Source organism: Drosophila simulans, chromosome X (genome assembly GCF_016746395.2).
Source record: "Drosophila simulans strain w501 chromosome X, Prin_Dsim_3.1, whole genome shotgun sequence".
NCBI classification, from domain to species: Eukaryota; Metazoa; Arthropoda; class Insecta; order Diptera; family Drosophilidae; genus Drosophila; species Drosophila simulans.
The window spans coordinates 13434343-13456728 of record NC_052525.2 but is presented as its reverse complement, the minus strand read 5'-3'; the positions used below and the strand labels follow the sequence as shown (position 1 = coordinate 13456728).

General features: G+C 39.1%; 2 protein-coding genes across 4 annotated transcripts in view; one reads left to right on the top strand and one right to left on the bottom strand.

Annotated features, from left to right (window-relative positions):
* Positions 1-1499: 1499 nt before the first annotated feature.
* Positions 1500-22386, top strand: part of LOC6725899 (nuclear pore complex protein DDB_G0274915) — a 116560-nt gene continuing 95673 nt past the window's right edge. For all 3 annotated transcript variants that reach the window (XM_016172595.3, XM_039296994.2, XM_039296993.2), the window contains exon 1: positions 1500-2216. The gene's annotated coding sequence lies outside the window, so the exon portion shown is untranslated. The remainder of the gene's footprint in view (positions 2217-22386) is intronic.
* Positions 12683-14039, bottom strand: LOC6740294. Its single transcript, XM_016180350.3, has 2 exons — positions 13588-14039; positions 12683-13518 (listed from the first exon to the last, which is right to left on the bottom strand). Exons 1-2 carry the CDS (start codon positions 13840-13842, stop codon positions 12868-12870), a joined length of 906 nt encoding a protein of 301 aa, XP_016039268.1. The 5' UTR covers positions 13843-14039; the 3' UTR covers positions 12683-12867.

Sequence of the window (22386 nt, the reverse complement as noted above, 5' to 3'; positions counted from 1 at the left end):
TTCTTTTTAAATCTTTTAATTGGATTCATTTACAATTTTCCAATGGAAAGACATAGTAATAATAACTTCTAAATGTTAAAGCCACAAGAGGTTTTCCTCTTTAATCAGGAAGCTATGGCTAATTTGCTGCCATTTTCTGCATGTGCTTGAACTTGAACTTTGAACCTACTTATGCTTGGCAAAACCAACAACAGGAGCTCAACAACAACAAGAACGACAAGTTAAAAGTCGAGGCAAAAATGGAAACTTTTTCAATGCCACAACCACAGACACAACTGCCAGATGCTGCTCGGCGTTTTCTTACTCAGCCATCAGCTTTTCTTTCGTGTTTCCCCATTTTCCACTTGCGGCTGATTAAAATATGCAAAAGAGCAGACCGAGTAAGAAAGAGCGATGACGTCAAACGGCCGAAAAGTTGAGGGAAAATCCAACGCCTACAATCCTTTTCATGGCTAAAAAAAAAAAAAAATCCGGGAAAGGGTGGCCAAAACTATTTTGGAGTTTTATTCATTTTATTAGATTATTTAAATGGCTGAAGTAATTTTTATTGCAATTATGGTCAAAGTCATTTGTTAAACAAGAGCGTGAATTAAAAACTTCATTTGGAAGCATATTTTTGCTATAAAATGTTATTTTTTATGAAATAATATATTTAAGATTGTGTATTAATATTTTTTTTTGTGATTTTGGTATTACTACCCGAAATCCCCTTTTGTGAGCCCCATTTGCATGAAGACATAATTCAAAGGTTGACTTTTGTCGCTCACTGTGAGCAACGTCATAATTAAGCGCGCCTGCCACATGTTGCAGTTGAAAACTTTTCTCTTTATAACTGTGTGTGTGTTCATCACTGTATATGTGTTAATTTCACCAAAACATTCTACCCGAGATTGAATGAGTGTGTGTATATGTATGTCTGTGTGTTTGTGTGTGTGTGTGTGGCACTTGAGGCAACAAGGCAGACAGTTAACAGACTTTTCGAGACAACAACAACAACATGTACAAGAAGAAGAACAACTATAACAGTCGACTATGTGGCATTGCCATTCAACTTTTAACCCCCGAAAAACCACCCATTTCTCTTCCGCCTCTTGGCCAAACAAGAATAACATTCATTTTGGGGTAATTAAAGTAGTGAAAGTTTTCACCAACACACTCTCACATTTGTGACATTTGCCATAGCCTACATTTAAGGTAAATAGTCAAATTTGACGTTTAATTAAGTAAATTCGAGAAGTGCTCAGGGGCAATAAACTCGGTTGAAAGTAAGCTTCAACTTCAATTTGCCAAACTTGATTAAAAATTCTTGCATCTGTAGAAAAGGAATTAAGTAAGAACTTTTTGGGCTATTTATTGTATTTTTTTAACATAATTGTGAAGTAATATAAATTTAATCATATTTAAATAACAGATAATTAATTTATTGTTTTTTTTTATCCTTTCAGCATATTCTTCAAAATTCCAAATTTCAACGAAGAAGAAAGCGTGTAAAACTCAAAGAGAAACCAGCAAAAAGAAACCAAAAAGCTAAAGGCAAACAAATTCACACAATACGCAATCTCGGCAAATCGAAAGGCAACTCTATTACGATCAACTCTACCAACAAGATAAACACGCTACAACTCTGGCAGCGCTCTCTGGCTAATAAAGAAAAGATACAAAGGAATTAACTAGAACATTCTCTCTATCCCACTCTAATGACACACACACACACAAAAACGAACACGTACGCACCATCTGTCTCCCACACACCCACAAATTCGACCAACTGGACCAATTAAATGTTTATGGATACAACAACAAAAAGGAGGAAAGCATACCAATTAAACCAAATCTAAATAAAACAATTTTCGTTTCTTGAGGCAAAAAAAAATAAGGGAAAAACTCTCGAACTTGGAAATAATTTCAAATTTTCGGAAAACCCCAAAAATATATGACAGTGTTGCAAGACAGCCCAAAATCCAATATTTCGGTGTGCAAAAAGTAAAATTTTTGAAAAAGGCGCAAGCGAAAAGTCACAGATCAGTCAACAAACAACAAGAACAACCAGCAACAACAAAAACAACAGCAAGCTAACAACAACAAGAACAGCAACTGCAACAAACAACAATCCAAAATCGACGAAGACGACGGCCCCCGACAAAATTCAATTGGAAAATTGAAACTTATGGATTGCTGGACGGGTAACGCCCGACTGGCGAGTGTTTTAGTTTAAGGTAAGTTAATTTTATAATTTTTTTAAATTTATATATACCTATTATTGGAAATCTTTCACAAAGAATAATAAATAATTGCTAAAATCTAATAAATTTCTTACTGAGAATAATGTTAGATAATTGTTAGCATTCAACTAAAATCGATCGCAAGCTAGCTTTCATAAATATGACCAAAATTCTCAAATTGTAGTTTTCATGCAATTAACCACACAGGGTGTCTTAACCCCTTGGTGCCCCCTGCAATTCCCTCTTTGGCCCGAAAAAAAATATCAAACAACAAAGGCGAGCCAAACCACAATCAGGAAAAAAAGAGACTGCAAAAATTATTTGCGAATTTTTTTTTTTTTCATTTTTTTTTGTGTTTTATTTTTGAAGGCCAAGGTCGCTGCGCATATGGGATCATAATGTGAAGAGGAGAGGAGGGGCGAAGAGGGGTGAAGCCCAGCAGAATCGGGGGGAAAAGAACCAAAAAATCTTAATGCATGACAAAAGTTTTATTTTATTTCATATGGTTTTTGGCTTTTTATTTTATTATTTTTGTTTGCATGCTTCTTTTTACTTTGTGTGTTGGCTCGAGTTGATCGAAGCGGAAGTGAGCGACGTCGTCTGCGCTTTTTGACAATGGGAAGTGAATGCTAAAAGATCGTACCAACAAAAAAAAAAAAAAAAGAGGTTTAAAGTACGGGTGTGTTTGTGTGTGTTTGCTGTCAAACAATTGTGTGGCCAAACATGGCGCTTTGGCTTGGCTCAACTGAAGGTTTCTCTGCTTAAATTGAATTTTTTTTTTTGCACAATTGCGAAATTGTTTTAATTAGCCAAACGCTCGCTTGTATGTGTGTGTGTGTGCATGCGTTAATTGCAGTTTCCAAAATTAGCAAAAATACACACACACAGACAGACAGTCGTCATGTTCATGGCTGTCATAGCTTTTTTTCCTCTTTGATTGACAGCAGCTGCCCTGTTGTGAATGGCCGCGAGTGTATTGGCGGGCATTTGTGTGCGTGTGAGCGACAACCCTGCCTTTCAGCACATCTAATGGTTTGTCCATTATATAGGTATACTTAAGTACATATTATATTCTTCTGTCTGCGCCACTAGAAAGGTGAATTTTTTTGTTGGTCTGCCTCTAATTTCGAATCGGAAATACCATTTTTCACAATCGTCCAGGGTTACAACCCCGTAATGAACCCTTTTCTTAAACAAATACATTAATGACCCCGTCATGTGTTTTCATACCCTTAGCATTTCTAAAAAAGTTTAGGTTCTTTAGAATTTTTCAAAACCATTTATGATTTTTTTTTTCAATTAATTACTATTAAACAAGGTCACATTCGCCGTTAAAAAAAAAAAGAAACGCGGATAAATTGAAAGCGGTACAAGTTCTGAACAACTCGAAAGGTCTGTCATGGTGGAAAACAGTTTTGCTAGTTTTCCTCTAGCATTTTCCTAGTTCCCAGGGTCGCGAATCGAGGGAAATGCCTTTTCCCATTAATAAAACGTTAGCACCCGTTCGGGCCAAGTGCAAGTTGGCCATACTATGACAAAATTAAGGCCTAATTGATGAGACGGCAAAACAAAAGTTATTCCTATTGATTGAGCGGCGAAAGAGCTGGGTTGCCAAGTGAAAATGCAGCGACGGAGAAACGGTTGCTTACATAATTATGTGCAATTTATGCGCAACGTGACAAATCAATTTTCCTCTGTCTCGATGCCGTTTTTTTCTCGCTTTTCTCGTCTTTTTGCGCTTTTCTCAAACTCAACGCGTTGACAGCCCACAGATCTCTCTGGATTTTTCGCACGCTCAATTGGAGAACCGTTATCATGACTTGGGCTAAACAAAAAAATAAATAAACGGAATTCGATAAAAAGAATTTAAATGCAAGGGGGTATCGAATGTAAAATAAAATATTATTCGTTTTTATATTCAGTTTGACCTATAAGATTTTTGTAGTACGCGCTCAGTGGTTTTTAATCTCGCTTTTTAAGCATTTCCGCATTGTGCTCTATTTTTTTATTACGCATACGCCGCGTGTTTGCGTGTTAAATTTTTATTTAGTTTTCTTACTGTTCAAATATCAAAACACACGCGGCTGCATTCATGAGTTATTTTTTATGTAATGCACACTATATATCGCTTAAGCTACATATACATTCTTTTTCTCTTTTTTTTTTATCGAAAATGCGTGCTCAGCTAAGCATTCGAGGAAAAAATAAAATAAACAGAAATGCTCACGATGCAACAACGTGCAATTTGTAATTGTTATTATTGCTGTTGCCACGCCCGCAACTCCCACTCGCTTTTGTGGCGCCAGTCGCAGGTTTTCTGTTTACGGAAAACGGAATACTGAACACTAAACACTGAAAGCCGAACTCAAAACACACCAACTCACACGTCAGAAAGAAAAAAGATTACAGCACCACTTCAAGCCAAAGATACGCACTTTGGATATGCCGTTAATTATTATTAATGCAACCCGATCGGCCCAGGTGTTTTGTTCAGGTACTCAGACCGTGGGCTTTTCTGATAATGCTCTACTCGTATGCCTATGTGCGACTAATATTGACAGACTCTTCCTACTCAAAAACTTCAGGCAATCGGCATGCAAATCGCTTCAAATAATACCAGCTAAGTCTTTGGAAAAAGGGTTGGCTAACAAGTTCTCCGTTTGCATATAATTTCAACTGAAATGGGACTATAAATAGTTAATTGACTGAATGCCACCCGAACGTAATCGATATTGAAGTTTCCCTAATTATATTTTCAAGTCGCTGAGCCCTTAAAACTTAAGCAAGCTTAAAAGTCCTAAGTTTTGAAGGTATCATTCCAAGAAAAGGTCACTCTAACCAAGTTAAATAAGCATTTAAGGATAGGGTAACACCAATCGGAGGAAACGGGGGAGAAACAAAATTAAATTTCACGCAAAATAGGAAGTGATTAATAGACGACCTTAAGCAGACAACAAAGGAGCTTAAGAGAAATGTGCAGTGTGCAGTTGGCATTGTGCAAGGGAGAGAGGGCGACAGTGGGAGAGAGAAAGAGACGCAGTGAGCGAGTGCGCATGCAATAGGAGCATGGTCACCCTAAATGCAATTCCATGCGTGAATTTGTGTGCGTTTGTGTGTGTGTGTGTGTGTGTGTGGGCTGGCGTGTGTGTTATCGCTGTGGCATTGCAACAGCTACAAACTATAACGCAATTATATGCAATGCCCCAACCTCAAACCCAAATACCACCCACACAACACCACCCGACCCTCCGCCCACCGCCCCCTCAAGCCTAGCGCCGTCTCGCTCGCTCCCATTGGGGCGGTAAAATCGCATTTTGCGTGCATCAATTATTGCGCATTTCTCAGTTGCGTTGTTCAATTTTTTTTTTTCGTAGTTTTTCTTTACATTTTTTCCCCTGTAGTTGCTGTTTTTATCTGACAGCCGCCTTCTAATTTACACAGCAACAACAATTACTATTGTACAATTATAATGCATAACATTGGCCGAACAAGTAATGCACAAATGGGGGAAAAAAAACAAGAAGGAAGCACAAACAAGTCTACTAATTTTTAGGGCTGCAGAAAATCATTTTTTAAGCCAAGTTGAGATCAACTAAATAAAATTTTAGAATTCCAGTTGCTTTAGTTATGTCGCAATCGTTGAAGCTAGTATTAAATGTATATTTTTCTTTTACATAAAATGTATTTTAAAATTTAATATATGATTTAGATCTTGTAAAGAAAAGTAATATTTGTAGTAAATTTAAAACAATTAAATGTGGAACTCCACATGAGCCAGAAACCTTGAAAATCCGCGTTGCCGCAGTGATTTCCCACTGATTTACAACTCCGAGTGCGCTTTCAAATTTCGCTCCGACCGCCCGGAACACATTGCGTATGCGTGTTTTTTTTCCACCTTATTTATTTAGTTTACTTATTTTTTTTTACCACTTTGAGAAACGATGGGAAAAGCGTATGTGTGTGTGTGTGGAGTTGCACTTTGCTGCGTGACACATTGTGTGACTGACTTTTCAACTAATAGCAGCAGGAACAAGCGACATGCAAGCCGGGGGTCTGACCCATTGGCAATTAGCATTTCGGACGGAGCTGAATTTTTCAGTTTGGTTTGGCCAAAAAAAAAAAAGCAAAAAAAAAAAAAAAACAAAATAGCAAATAAAATACAGAAAAAAGAGGAAAAAAATGCCATATCTGATCGTGGCTGGGGCCCCGTTTGCGTGTTCTCCTTCTGTGTATGTGTAATTGTGGATTAATTATAGCCAAGGACCCCACAAGATACAAATAAAGATACAAAGTGTATCTCTATCGCTCCATGTGTCTGTGCAATTTCCGTCCACAGAACAAGGTTAATTCAGTTAGCCATTGTTGGTATAGCAGCTCAGTCGCTTTTTTTTTTGTTTTAGTTTTTTTTCGCTATTTTTTGTTTTAATTGCGCTCAGAGTTACATAATCATTGCAGCTGATGAACACGCACACAGAGCTGTAAATTATTATTATATATTTTTTTTTATGGTCATTTAGAAACACTTTCGACCGCCTAGAAGACTAGGAACCCGTTAGACTCTTCGCTTCTTCTGGGTGACAGTTTCTGCAGCCTTTTGTTTTGTCGGTCTTAATTTCTCACTTTTGATTCGCGTGGAAGACGCTAGCAAATTAAAACAACAACCGGTTTTTTGCACACTTTTTCGCAATGGGGAAACATCAAATGGCCCGCAGAACAGACACTTTCGTAGTTCTACGATTTGTAAAACTTTTTTATCGTCTATGTGCTTAATTATTATACGATAACAAAATATTTAATAATAAAACATTTTTAAGAGTTATTTTTAATAGTTATTGTTTTACTGCATAAAATCATTCAAGCTCACACATTTCTTTGTCGTTTAAATAAGAATTACCATAAATTTATACAAATTAATAAGTGGATGTCTGACCTTTTCGGAACTGTCAGCGGACATTAGAAACGAAATTTCACCAACGGGCAGAATCGACACGCGTTTTGACCATTGCAAAATGTTTCCCATGGCTTTGGCCAAACTGGCAGGCCGAATAAAGTGAAATAAAAGAGAACTTTCGAAAGTTGAGACAAAAAGACGATGAAAAAGCAAAGAAGCGGCAGAAAAAAATGCATAAATTTGGCATAAATTATGCTCTCACCTAGGCAACTCAACCCCTTTTTTATATGTATTTATTTTTGTATATATTTTTTTAAGGTTTTGTTTGCATTTCTTTTTTTTTTTTTTGCACTCCACCCCCTCACGACTACGAAGCGTTAAAAAATGATGGCAGCCTGCAAATTGCGCGGAAAATAAAGTGAAGGATGGGGCAGGCGTGAAAGATCGATTGTTGGATCGCGTTGTTGAATTCGTTACTAAATGCGGGCGGGTTTTCATCTTTGAAGGCAAAAGGAGTTCAACTAATGGAAGAAACGCAAAAAAAAAATAATAACTAATGGTTGCTAGAGAAAGGAAAAGTTAAAATAAGAAGAATTAGCTGCAATTTAGTAATGGAAAGATTTTAATCTGATCAAAGGATGAAATAGGGTAACATTTGTGAAAGTTAAGAAAGGTCAACATAAATAATATAATATATACCCAAAATGCTGCTGATTTTAAACTACTTTGAATTCATATCGATTATAACTTTGCTGTCATACTTTAATGCCCATATATCCCACATAAATTAGCCAAAGCCCACAAATACCCATTCTTTATCAACCCTTTAATCAGATTCCGTCCATGATTAATAACTGCCTGTTTCTATGCCTAAATCGAAGCGACAGCGCAGAATAAAAGCTAGGCGAACCGCGAAAAAAATTCGCGAGTCTATTGAACTTTCCTACGCCCCATAAGCCCCAAATCAAGGGGTTCAATGAACCCGCACAATTTTTTTTTCGGCCTGAAAGAGATCAACGACACGCACAAAAATTACAGACGGCCAAACAACAACACCTTGTAGGCCTCAAATCGCCAAAAAAAAAGAGAGGCACGCACAGAACGCACAAAAGTCAATGAACTCACACGCACAATGACAAGTAAATGCGAAAAAAAGGCAGAGAAATTCGCAATAGCAAAAAAGTGCGTAGCCGAAATTCTGCGAGATCAACGCACGCACCCAAAAAAAAGAGCTGAAAAGAAAAAAAATGGCAACAACAATACAATCCGCAATACAGGAAAAAATGTTGCCGAAAATCGCGAGCTACCTCTCTTTATTTGCGCTCTGTCAACATTTTTCAAAGTCAAGTTGAAGAGCGTGCGAATGTGTAGATTTGCATTGGTATTGGCGTATCTGTGTGCGATTGCGATTCTTTTTCTTTTTTGTATTTTCGCATTTTTGCCAATTCGCTCGCTCTCGCACTTTTCTAATCTCTCTCTCTCTCGAGTTTCGCCTCTTGCTGCTTACGCAATTTCGCATGTTTGGCAAACACAAAAAATCATTAAAAAATAAAAAAAAGAAGAATAGGCAAAAAATATCACCAAGATAGAAACGAACTTTTATCAGTCACACTTTGCTGACTAGAACTTTTGGGCGAACTATATGTGTGTGTGTGGTGAGATGTACCGAGCGACTGAAACCTATATATATTATATAGGAATTTGTATATAACATTAGCAATATTTTGTTATCGCACAAAAATAAAATACTGAAAAACGGCAGAAGGCACGTTCCTAGCACCTCAACGCATGACATTAAGCAAAAATTAAGAAATATACCTGCAAAATTATTGTAAGAAAAATGTTGTAGAGAAGATACACACAAATTAGATATACAAAGTATCTGCACTTTTTTTTTATTTGATAATATTAAGCTTTGATTAATGCTATTTATTAATTCAAAGCGCAAAACATTAATTTGTTTTAGTAGCAAAGATTTAATGCCAACTTTTGGCATTTTCTGACCATTGAAAATATACGATTCGCTATTCCTCCACTGGCAGCTGTCAATTGCTGCGACTTTAGCGATGCGTTTGCGACCTTCTGACCTCGCAGCGGGCAAAATAAATGCACAAACGATGGTTTCATTAATCAATGACAAAGTGGGAGAAGTACGAAATTTTCCCGCTTGCCAAACAATATTTTCCCAACTATGCAAATTTGTCTTCCGCAAAAAAAAAAAAGTGTATGCAAAAATTCCTAGGCATATAAAGGAAAACATATGTTATCTGTATCTGTTTGATTTCATATGTGGGTCACACACAAATGCGAAATTGCGAAAAAAAGAGGGGAACTAGAAAAAAAAAAAATTCGCACGCACTCATAAACGAAATCAGCTTTGCGGAGCCGGCTGCGTAGATTGCGTATACGCAATGTGTGTCAAGGACAGAAATGTGCGAATTTTTTATGGGCCCAGCCACGCTCCCCCGCTCCCTCTCTCTCTCTCTCTCGCACTGTCTATCTCTCTTTCTCGCTGGCAATTCGCACTGAGAAATGTTTAATTTTTCCACAGCCAGCTAAAATTAAACCCCAACGTCAGGAACAACAAAAACAATAACATCGAAGCACCTACTGAACTAATTTGTGTTTGTAGATGTGCGTAGATAGCATTGAATTTCAGCTGTGCGACAAGCAGCCCGCTAGAAACAGTTTTGTCTGCCATTTCGAGCTTCTTTTTTTCCAGCTCTTTTGCAAAGTACACTCTGTTTTTTTTTTTTGTTGTTGTGTTTTGTATTTTCGCAACTATTCGCAATTCACGCCCACGGTCAAGCCAAAGGTCAGGCCAGTTGCCAGTTACTCTAAGCCCACGAAACAAATGAGCAATGAGTGCAAACACACACAAATCCGCAGATGTGTGTTTCCCCCACACACACACTTTTTTTTTATTTTTATAAATTTTCTCTTTTTAATTTCGCCATGGAAAACGCTGACAAAGAAGCTGTGCCCTTCCTTTATTAATATTATTAATAATATAAAAGAACAAAAACAATTGCTCATAATATTGGACAAATTTGAAGTTTAAAAATAAATATATATATCAAGAAAATCTTTCAATTTTATTAAATATTCTTAGAGGATCAGTTATTACACAACTTAAGTTTATATTTTAATTTTAGTATTTTGTAAATGTTGCTGGTGTTTGGAAACCTTCTCTTTGGTTAGGGTATCATTTCGCACACATTTCGGGCACAGTAGATACATGTGAACTTGTATCCGCGCTTCTTGTGGATGTATCTTTGTATCTGAGCAGCTGCTTCTGGGCTTCGTCACTCCCTGATCCCCCGACATCCCTCCCCTTCACCCCCCTCCCCCTCTCCGTGCCGCACACTATTTTTTTCGCCTATCTACGCTGTCAATGTGTGTCAAATTTCCAATTGGGTCGCACGCACAAGCTACTTTGTTGTTATTTGCGAATTTTTTTCGGTGTATGCTTGTGTGAGTTTTCGCAAGCGCGTTGATCGCGGAAACGAAACAAAAACCTTGCCTGTGTGTGTCTATTTTTTTTTTTGCATGTGCGTGTGTGTGTTTCCCGAACGCATTGCGTAATCAGCGTTGTACTCTTGCTCTTGCTGAATTTGTTGCTATTTTTTTGGATTTTGGACACCAGCTTGACAACAAAACAAAGCCAAAAACACAGCAGCGCCCAATAGAAAAAAATATATGTATAAGAAGAGTGACGAGGGACGCCTAGTTGGGTTAACTTGGTGGCTTTTGCCTAGTTAGCGACTTAAAAAATAGCAGATTCATATGTAGATGTATGTAGGTCTGTAGATATGTTTGGAGCCACAAAAGCTGTTAGGAAGTCAAATGGCGCAAGAGCAAAGCAACAAGCAAAAAGGAAAGAAAACTACAACAAAAAGTGCAGAGAAATTGGGAAACCCAAGATTCGGCAGGTTTATAATTTAGCCAAATGATCTTGGTGATAAAAAAGCGCTTTACTTTTGATTATTTATCTATAAAGTAAATTTGAATTTCATATCATTGAAACTATACCTTAAAATGTATATATTTCTCATAATTAAAATAGAATTTTTGCTGTTACTAAAATGCCATTGAAAGTCGTTAAATAAATCATAATACCCTTGAATAAAGTACTTATGCCACATGTGTCTTTTTGGAGCGTCATCAAAACTTTTGCCAATCTATAGCATCTATAAATTGTTATGGGCCAAAAAGAAGAAAGAATGGCAATGAAATCGGATGATTCAAATTAATCTTAGATGGTTGGTTCTGGCTAAAAAGTTTTTCGTACACTATACGTTTGTAGAAAGTTTCGTCGAGAATGAAGAAAGTAAATTAAAGGCGTCGATAAGACTCCTTGAAAATAATCAGGCATTAGCAGAGATCGCAGTAACTTTCTTCACAGCTTAAGTTTGACAATTAAGAAAGAAGAAAGTTAATAGAATTTTACACGATTTTATTTGGAATTTTATCTTGTTTTATAACCTCAATAGGCTATGTCAATATGAATAATATTTAAAAACTACTTCAAACCCACCATTTTATATCGCATTTCTCTGTGTTATATCTATTGTAAAAATCTTCTGCCAAACAGGTAGAATACAAATTCTCCTGAAAACATATCCCCGCAAAACTGAAGATTGCCGAAAGGCAAAACGCAAAATTTTTCGTGACATAGGCAATCAAAAAACAATACAAAAATCCCCCAAAAAAATTAAATAAAATAAACTGACTTTTGTACAGTTGTTTCGGTCTTGTTTCCTTACCAACTCTTCGCTTCTCTTTCTCTATGCGGAATTGAAATGTTTTTTGTTTGCCTTTGCGAAATTAGCAGTCGCAAAAAAGTTTGCGAATTTTTTGCGTTTCTCTCGTTTTTTCGGTTTTTTTTTTTGTTTTTTTTTTTTTTTTGGGTAACGCACAAAAGCGCGTTGAGAACGCAAAAAAAAAAAATAGTAGAAAACGTAGAAGAAGAGCTGTCCCCGAATTTAGGTCAAATGCTCAACGTCGTTTCTGCGTGCCGATTGGCAAAAAAAGAAAAAAAAAAGTGAAATAAAACTTTTGCGAATTTTTTTCTCTGCCTCTGCTGATTTTATTTATCTTTTTTTTGGGCTTCTATGCCAGTGTGTGCGTTAATGTTTTATTAGCTATTGTTGCTGTTGTTGGTGCTTAACTAACGGTTCATCAAAATGATTGCGCCCGCTTGGAAACCAGAAAAATAAAACTAATAGGAAAAGAAGTCGGGAATAGCGAGAAACAAGCGGCCATAGACGAAATAAAATGCCATCAAATTGCCTAGAAAATTGTTAGTGTTTTCTCATGTTAAGATCTCAATGCTTTTAATTATAGTATTTATTGGACACTTTTTATGTTGGCGATCGGTTGCGAACGAAATCAGTATGTTTATATGCGTTAATCTGGGTGAATCAATTAAACACAAAGGTTTGGCGAAATGGTTGCCATCAAATTGATGAATCACCTCTCAACTGTTTCTTTTGCTCTTCTTGTGATCGTAATATGCTAACGAAATAATTAACCCCATAATAATTGCCGAAATGATGTACATTTTGAGTTATAAATACATACTTTTAATTTAACATCTTGTGTTCATAAGGGGCATGTGTTGTCTTAAAGGAGAGCAGGACTAACAATCAGCCTTTCAGTTGAGGACAATGATGTAATTCTTTAACAAGTAAAAACTACACTTACTGACACCATTTTGAGGGGTATATACATATATATATATATAGTATATAGTTAGGATTTGGACTTTAGGGGCTTGTGCATCATGAGACGCCGGCGAACACATCCGATGGCCTCTTCCCAGCTATTCGAGGACAGCAGATCCTCCTCCTTGGCCAATCGCTTTGCCTTGGAGGCGATGACCTTGCGTTTGATCGTCTTCTTCTTCGTCAGCTTGGGAACTCCGGTTGCCAGTTTATCCGGCTGTGATTTGCCGGCATCTACCGCTTCGGGTTTCTTGGTTCGATTGCTTTTTCCCGAATTCCGCACCCGTGTGCTCTTCTTCATGTCCACACTGGCCATCGACAGAATCTGCCGAATGGATTGGACACGCGTAACAGCCGGAGGCGTAAAACTCCGTATCCGGCGGCCCGATGCTGGTGATACCCTGGAAAATTTCCGATTCGGCTCCGGCGGCACGCGCATAGCTGCCTCCTTGGGCGGCAGATCCAGTAGATTGTCGTACTTGGGACGCCGCTCATTCAGCTGCGTCTTCAGGCGGGAGAGCTTGGGCGGCGGCTTGTAGGACTCCAGGGTGTAGCGGGTGCTCTGCTTGTTGCCACCCGCCGAGGAGCGGCCCAGGGACCAGAGACCCTTGCTCTCCTTCTGGAATGCTCGGTAGATTAGGTGACGTGGGACAGGGATCGGCAGTTCTGCGTGGCGTTGCTGAAATAGTTGGAGATAGTTCGATGTGCCACTTTGACAACAGAGTTCTGATCCATGGCTTCCACTTACCGAATCGTACAGCTCCCGCTGGCGCATGCTAAGTCCTGGCCAAGTTAACGCCGCTCGTTCCAGACCCTCGTCGATGCTGCAATTGTGCATGATGCACAGTTCGCGGACGCAGTTGTAGAACTGCAGCGGACTGGCATCGCGGGGCTTGAAGCGGCTCAATGCCTTGATAAGGCGGGCACGCTGCTCCCGCTTCTGGTCCTCCGTGGAGTCCGGGGCGGATGGGTGATATGTGTTTCCCTCTTGATCCTTGGCCATTGTAAAAATCACACTTTGTTCTGTGCTTGGGCGAACAAATGAATAACACTTCGAATTTTCTTGTTTTTCCGTTCAGCGATCTGGCCGTTTATTTTTAGTGACACATTGAGAATTTTTACTGATACAATAAAAAATAGGAAAGTCAGTCGACAATGTCTATTCCGGACCAGCGCTCTGATTAAAGTGATTTTGGGATAGCAGATACTACAGACATGGGGAAACTTAAAAGTCAGAGCCTGCTATGTAGGTAGAAGAAATACTAAAACACTATTATTGTCTTGCCAAACTTTAGCAAATATGGGGATACAAAAATGTGAAAACCATCATAAAAGAAGTGATGTAAATATTTGGATAATAATAATAAAAAAAAAACGAATGAGTGCAGTGAACAGCTGGACACAATGGATCTGCATACATTGCACCGATCGATCCACATATGTATAACAATCATATAACAATAACGGCAAATCAATAGGGTAACTAATATTACACAAAAAGCTCGATTGATCTAAAACTGAAGTCGAAACGGAAATGACTGACCTATCTTAAATATATTATCGCGCTCTTAAATTTAAAGAGGTTCTGAGAAAGATGCACACTTCCTGGCGATAAGAAAGTGTTATTTTTTATGATATAAACTGACGTAAATTGTGATTTATATAATGTATCTAATGAAGTTTAAACTTTCCTCGCAAGCGTTAGTATGCATTTAGTAGTTTTCGATCGATGAATAGCTTTTGCTGATCGGCACAACCTTTCCCTTAACCCCTCATTTCATTAAAAGTAACTTGGATTTGTGGTGGCCAAAACTAAAAATGGCTGCCAATGGGTTAAATGTGCCAGTAGCGCACCTTCTCTTTCTTTCGCACTCTAGGGGCACTATTTTCATCCCGCACACTCACACACACAAATATACACATATATATATATACGCACGGGAGGGTTAGCAACCCTTACCGCTTGCACGTGTGTGTGTGTGTGCGAGTTCTCACCCTCAAAAAATACAACAGAAAAAAAAAATAGAGGCATTTGTTCGACCATTAAATGCGTTCAGCCAAGAACTATAACAACGGAAGGGTTAAAAGGTGGAAAAGTAGCTGAAGGAATAGGAACAGGAAGAATAGTGTGTATTTCTCTAGTTTTGCTCTTTGTGTAAGTGTGTTTCAGTGTGTGTGTTTTTGTGTGTTTGTGGATGTGGATGTCCTTAGCTGAAATCGAGCTAACCCTACCCATAAAAATAAATAGGGGAGGGCGAAGGAGCAGCCAGCACACACACCACGCCTCCTCTTTGACCTACACTGCGCAAAATAGTTCGTTTGCTTTCAAATTGGTAGCAAATTAACTTTGGAGCATACATAACTGAATTTACTAATTTAAAGTAGTAGTAATGGCAAGCCAGCTTGTTTTATTTTTTTTCTTTTCGCTTATTGAATTTGCAACACTTTTCTGGCAGTGTACATTTTAGAGCCTTGTCTTTGGGCTTTGCGTGTTCCGTTTGTTGTTTCTGTTTTTGGGGGTTCTCTGTAGCGATTTTCCAACAAATATTTGGACTATTCGTAGACATCCAATATGCATGGGCTTTTCTTGTTTCTGTTTTTTTTTTTTGTATTTTATGTTTTTTTTTTTTTTCGTAGCTGAGGGAACGCCAGAAAGAGAGGGCCATAGGCCGTAGGAAGTGCAGGGCGGCCATTGGAATGAAGTTATAGTACAGGTAAACATATATGCATATATAAATGCACTTGCCCGTGTGTACATATTTGTATATATCTGTATATATGTACATATATCTCCCTTTTGGCCCAACGAATCGCTGGAGCGTGCAGTGTGCGAGCGAGATGGGCTGATTGCCAGCGGTGGCGGAGAGGGAGGGGGGTTTAGTCATGTCTCGTGTGAAAATATGTTTCTTTCATCTTTTTTTTTCAATATATATATTTTTTTTTATTTTCTCTTTACACAATTTGCATTTGCGCAAAAAGTGCAAAAGTTGACACACGCAAAACTCGGCAGCTTATTAGTGTCAATGTATGCGTTTGTCTGTGCGTGTGTGTGTGTGTGTGTGTGTGGATGCACACACATATGCGTCGCCATTTTGCCGGCCAGTTTACCCATTTTTTTTTTTGTTTGTTTGCACTAGCCATTTATAATTTTATTTGTATTTTCCCTTTGACCCTACTGAGTCGAACCCCCAATGCACTTAATGAAATTCTTTTTTAACGTATTTTTCCCTCTCTCTTTCTCTCGTTGCAGGTGAGTGGCGCTTTTTTATTTATTAATGGATTTTCCATTTACCCTTAAGAACGGTTTGACACAAGGATTGGCGGCCAAGGGAACAGCTTGACGTCATGCCAAAAATACCGAAAAAAGAAAGTTAAAAAAAAAACGAAATGGTAAAATAAGGCAAATATAATAACGAAGGCCTGAAGTTCCATCAAAAAACTGTCGTAAAAAAGTGAGCTAATTGGGGTAGGTAAGGCAAAAAACTTGATGTATAAATCAATTGGAAATAATATGATAATGAAAGTGGAATTGAACGTTGAGGTAATGGTGTTCAATGGCTAATTTAACGTCATGTTCAGTTGATCAAAAAGGGTTAAGGTTGGGGCATTCTTATTCGACTGAAGGTCAAAATTATATACTTTATAACAATCATACTTTAATTTCGAAGCACTGCTGCACTGTTTAAGCTTTGAAAATATTTACACATTATATTGCTGCCTCATCTGGGGAATCCTGTTCACATTTTCCACACTCACTTTTTGTGTGGGCTGCGAAAAAGTTGCGAGTGTCAACAAACACATCCAACGGCGGCAGAAGTGTGCAGATTTGTTGTTGCTTCTTCTGGCAATCGAAAGACCCCAAAAAGTAAACAACAACAAAGTAGCAGCGGAGTAGTGGGGAAAAATCAACAAGATATAACCATTGAATATGACAATGTTGTAAGGCGATGGATGTGAAAGGCGCAGATGATTTCAGTGCGATGCCAGCTGAAATTAAGCCTCATAATTAAATAATAACCATATGGTAGGCAGTAGATATGTGATCAAACTTCACCAAGAGCCTCAAGTATGCTGCATTTTCTATTTGCACTGATATCAAAGGAATATTTTCCTGTGCTGGGCTTTTGGCATTTGCCAGCTTGACGCAATGAGCCCAGCTGCAACCCACAATTCCTTCGCAGCACCTACACTTTGGATCCGAAAGCTACTCGGCAGCCTCCCACTGATCTTCCCTGCTCCACAAGTTCTTAACTGTAGTTACTCTTTCTCGCAAACAATTTTAAATATTTTGAAAATTAAGAATAGATATCAAAGAGCTAGCACTAAAATAAGTTACCATACTTAAAGTTACTTCTAGTTTTAATTAACTGGCATTAAGTAGAAAAATTATGCTACAGTTCTGGCAAATATTTCCCTTCGAATTGTCCTATTATCCAATTTAGCAAATTTTGATAGTGCATCAAGAGCTTGTCTTCTCACAGTATCACAGGCGTTTTGTCTTTCTTCTGACTGCGAATGCAGCTCTAGATGTGCTTGTTGTAGTTGTTGTTGCAGCAGCAATGATTGTGGCTGTTGCAGTTGCAATTTTTTGTTGCTGTTGCACTTTGGTTTTGGCTCTTGCTGCACGCAGAGCACGCATTTCCAGCGTGAAATGCAATTTCTGCGCTAGAGGAATTTCAATTGTGTTGGTGTGGCCCGAAGGGGGATGAGTGCGGGAGGTGTTCTTCCCAGTCTTCCACTCGGACTTGGGTACACTTGGAAAAATAATCCAAAATAATATTACCTGATATGGTGTACTACCATTTGAAGAGAGTCTTGCAGAGATTTTGGGTTTGATTGCCAACGAAATGAATCAAGAAATTAGAAAAGGATAGCCGCTTACTAAGAATTTGTCTCAGTGCATGCATGTGTATAATTTGGTTTTCCGTTTGCCGTTGCGACTCCCGCAACTGCAGCTCAGAAACTCTGAAATAAATGGATGGATGATGGGCCAAGTCAGTCTTGGTCTTCAGTCTGCAGTCTTCAGTCTTCAGTCTTCGCTATGGCTTAGACCCGGTTCAGTTTTGGCGTTCGTCAGTTTGTCAGTCATTCAGTCAGTCAAACGCACGACGCTCACGCAGAGCACGCAACTTGAATTGTCTTCGCTTGATTCTTCGCCCCGTTTCTTCAGTCTTCAGACGTGCATCCTTCTCTTCTGCGGCATTTCTTCCGCCGCCGCATAGCTTCCATTTTTCTTCTCCTGTTTCTTGTTTCTGTGCACTTCTTTTAATGTTAGTTGAACTTGGAGGCCACAGCAAATTGCAGCTCTTCTAAACAACATCCAAGACGTCAAAATCTGTGGTTCTTCGGGAAGATTTGGATTTGCGCGGGTGTGGTTTTTCGCTATGCTGCAGTCCGTTCTTCCTGTTCGTCTGCCTGTTTCAAATCGAAATAGAAGGTATAGGGGAAACAAGAATGGGAGCGATCTCTTTGATCTTGATAAGCAAATCAAAGTGGAGCACGAGAAAAATTGCCAGCGGAGAATTGCGAGGCGAAAAAATTTGTGTCATGCTATGCATATCAGAAAATACTAAGATATCAGATATAAAAATATCTACTTTTTTAGTTTTAAAATGACTGTTACCCCATTTTTATATCACACAATATTTGCAAATAGAAGTTTATGTTTTTGTTTCCATAAAAGTATGCTTTAGTTTTCTGTTTTTTTTAACTCGTCTCTGTACAGATTAAGATTGTGTTTGTTTATTAAAATTTGAATTTGTACAAAACTAGTTTTTTTTTAAATTGTTTGGGGACTTGATTACTCGAAAGTACATTTAACCATTAAAGGTTGGATAAAATTGATTTTATCAATAAAATTCCTAAATGCCAGGTTGTTTCATACCTTTAGTCCCTTAAACAAACTCATCCCCAACGGAATTATTGAAATTACCATTTTAACTGATGGATGTGGATAACCCGAGGCAGCAGATGCCGATAAAGATGAATACAAACAGGCAACAAGCAGTCAACACGAAACGAATCAAAGGATCGAGGAAAAACAAAAAATATCGTAATTTATTCATCTCCCGAAAATTGTGAATATGTATAAGGGGATATATTGGGGCTTATATGTATGTACATATATGTATATATCGCCACTTTTCGAGACGCGTGCCCGCAAATGCAGAGCGGCAAAATTGGCTCCTTTTTGGGCACGTTCCAGCTGGCCTCGGGTCCTTTGGTCCTTGGTCCTTGGTCCTTGGTCCTGCCCCTCACTTATGTTAATTATTCGCCATGGCTAATTATGTGACCAAAAGACCCTCCTTAGAGGGTTAAGGACCCGCCGGAAAAGGGCCATGGGGGTAAATCGAGTAATTTTCATGGCAATTTCTGCGTAATTCGCTCGCCCAGTTGTCGCATGTCTGGCGACAAATGCCGGAATCTATAAAATAAATAATAAAATAATGTGCGCACCCTCCAAGGAAAAGGGAGAGGGAGTGTCCTTCCGCACGGCTACTGTCGCTACTGTAACTATATAATTATCGTAATTATTTTAATTGTACCTCGAAGAAGGCAAACAAAAAAAAAAAAAAAAGAAAAAGAGCGAAAAACGCAAGCCGGAGTGAAAAAATAAAATATGTAAACAAGGATCGAAAGCGACGGAATAGACACGAGATAATGCATAATGAATTTTAATTGAAATAATGCAAAAGGTCATTGGGTTCGTTTAAAACAGAGTGTTCTGAGAATTGCAGGGAATAAATGAATAAATGTAGGTTTTTATAATAACTATTAAGCTCTGAATATATTATAGTTTGTATTTGGAACTTGCCGTGTAAGTTGTTAAAACTTAAAACCATTCGTTGATTTTAACTCTAAAAACATGGTTGATCTAATATCTAACAATATTTGCTTAAAGCACCTTGTGATTCCGTATACCATTTTACTTACATAATGTTTGCACATTAATCAAAGCATTCCCCAATATGCCAACTGGATTTGAGCATTGATACGAGACCCGATAATTTTGCATTGGCTTCCCGACAGATTCTCCTCGGCAGGCCGGCCAAGTTCTATATCTTGTGGCTGCCCCACTCTGCACTCCTTTGTGGTTGTGGCCAACTGAGTTGTGCCCTGCAACTGGTCAAACCACAATAACTGCAGGTCCAAGACCTTCCCAAAAAAAAAAAAGAAAATAAAGAACGAAGCAGGAAAAAAGGCAGGCAGCAGATAAAGGAAAAAGGCCATAAAAACTGCTGTTCCAACTGCTGTCCGTAGGTCCGGTTGTCCAGTTGTCCGTATGTCCGTATGTCCGTATGTCCGCTTATCCGTGTGTCCGCATGTCCGTTTGTCCGTCCGTGGAGTGTCCGTTGCTGCTGGCCACTCTTTTGGTGCTCTTTTTTGTCGGTGGTCCTGCCACTCGCGCCTCTTTTTGTTCTCGACTTCTCGACTCCTTTTTGGACCGCAATCAATGTGAAGTTGGCTGCGTTCTTTTTTTCTTTGCCCCCTTCTTTTATTCCTTTATTATTTTTTACCATTGTTGCCTTTACTGGCCCCGTTTTGTTGTGTGTGGTCAGTTTTGGTTTGCTGCCTGCTGCCACTGCTGTTTTGGGTCCCCGAGTTGATTACTTAATTCTATTGATGACGTTTTGACTGATTGCCTTATGAGCTTTCACTTTTTGTGCTGCAGACTGCGGAGTGCGGCTCAGTTATTAACTGGTGCCGCTGCTATGAATTATTCATGCAACAACCACAAGGCGCACACTTTGTTGCCGCCTTGTGGAACTTTTTTCCTTCGCTTGGCTCGATGTCCGCTGCTCTGGGACTTCATCAGGCGATCCGATCCGATGCGATCCGATCGGATCCAAACGGACGGCCGTGGTCTTGGGTATCAGCTGGGTCTCTGCTCTCGTTAAACGTTTCAATTGACATTGCTGATTACACTGGCCAGCAGGGATAGGGATATCAATTGCTCAAATGAATAAATGGCTTGGCTACTTAAACACTCTATTGGTCACTCTGATTCAACAGTTCAACGGTCACACTGTACGTATTAGTAGGCCGAGCATCTGTTGACTAGGCCCTAAGAAACGCCTTTTAAATCAGGCCACAACTTGTTACCTCACATTTTTTCAGTGGATCGCGGCTCGGTTTTGCTGGGAAGTGTTTACCGCTAGATGACTTTATTAACGCCACTGGTGGCAACATCATCATCATCGTCATCACGACGACCAGCGGACTTGCAATCAAAGTCGCCGACAAAAGTACCGCGCTCATGGACATATAATACAGTCGCACTCATACGTATATGGCGGGCATGATTTAGTGTCAGGCACGGCGAATTCCTTCACACCTGCTAAAGTCTCGCTGTCATGTCAATAATGTCGAAAATGCAGCTTCCCTCTGTCTCTCTCTCCCACTCCTTCTCTTTTCCTCCGCCAGCTGACTATCTCGTTCACTCCCGAGCGGAGTGATACCTGATAATGATGTGACAAAACAGCGGTCGAGATTTTTTTTTAGCCCGCAGGCGAATTGAGGTGCATCTGAAAGGAGTTTGTGGAAAAAAGAAGCCACCGCCCGAGGAGAAGTAGCTAGGAAAAAAATAAAAGAGAGTTACTGGTCGGGGGCTGCCCCCCTTTGGCTGTCATTAACGTGATTTTGTTGCTGTTGCTGTTATGCGTTATTACGCGTGCGCAGCGGCTAAAAAGAGGAAAAAGAAAGGAAAATATCAGGAGGTGTGGTGGAGTGGCTTTGGAGTCTGCTACTAGTAGTACTACCTGTGTCCCTCTCCTTTTCAGATATCGCCTGCCAACGCTAAGCTAAAGTGACATTTTGACAGCGATGCGTGATAAACGACGAAAAACGGCGACATGGCCTCTGTTGTGGGTTATTTTCGTGGGATTTGGCTTACTTTGGCCTTTAGCAAAAGTGACTTTTTTTTTGGCAGGAGGCTTACCGAGAAAGGAAAGTTTGAAAGCACTTAAATTTTAAACAGTTTATGGGTTATTTCAAGGATTTTGAATATATGAAAATAGCCATAATATTAATTTAAATCGAAAAAGGTTCCTCTAATGTCTTCCTTTGATTAAAAGTTTCTAAGAATATTAGGTTTTGGTATACGTTTAGTATTCTTTTCTTTTTTAGTATTTTATGGAGATCTATGCGAGTTATTCATCTGTTAAAGGCTTAATGTTAAGTGTGTTTTACCTGATTTAATTTCTTGTATAGCAGCCGCACCCGCACGATCAAGAGTTGTGCTCCATAAGATCCATGAGCTCCCCACCCCCATTTAACCCCCGCCCCCCGGTTTTAACCCCTGTGCGCCTGACAATGCGTCCGCTGGAGTCGCATAAAAATGTTCGATGCCAGGCAAATAAAAAACTATGAAAACCTCCGGAGCACAAACATGCCGAGACAACCAGAGAGATGGGGTGGGGTGCTTTCCAGGAAGGGGGCATTAGGGGGTTAAAGGGGGCTTGACACGAGCACCACACAGTGGTCGCGTTTTTTAAAACGCGAACAAAACGCGTGGGCGCACAATAGAGTTGTTGCTGTTACTGTTACT

What these genes read in the sequence shown, in the direction of transcription:
- LOC6740294 (XM_016180350.3), bottom strand. Translation starts at nt 13,842, where the DNA reads ATGGCCAAGGATCAAGAGGGAAACACATATCACCCATCCGCCCCGGAC. An exon ending in AGCGGGAGCTGTACGATTCG is followed by an intron (nt 13,519 to 13,587) that starts GTAAGTGGAAGC and finishes CAACTATTTCAG; the next exon opens with CAACGCCACGCAGAACTGCC.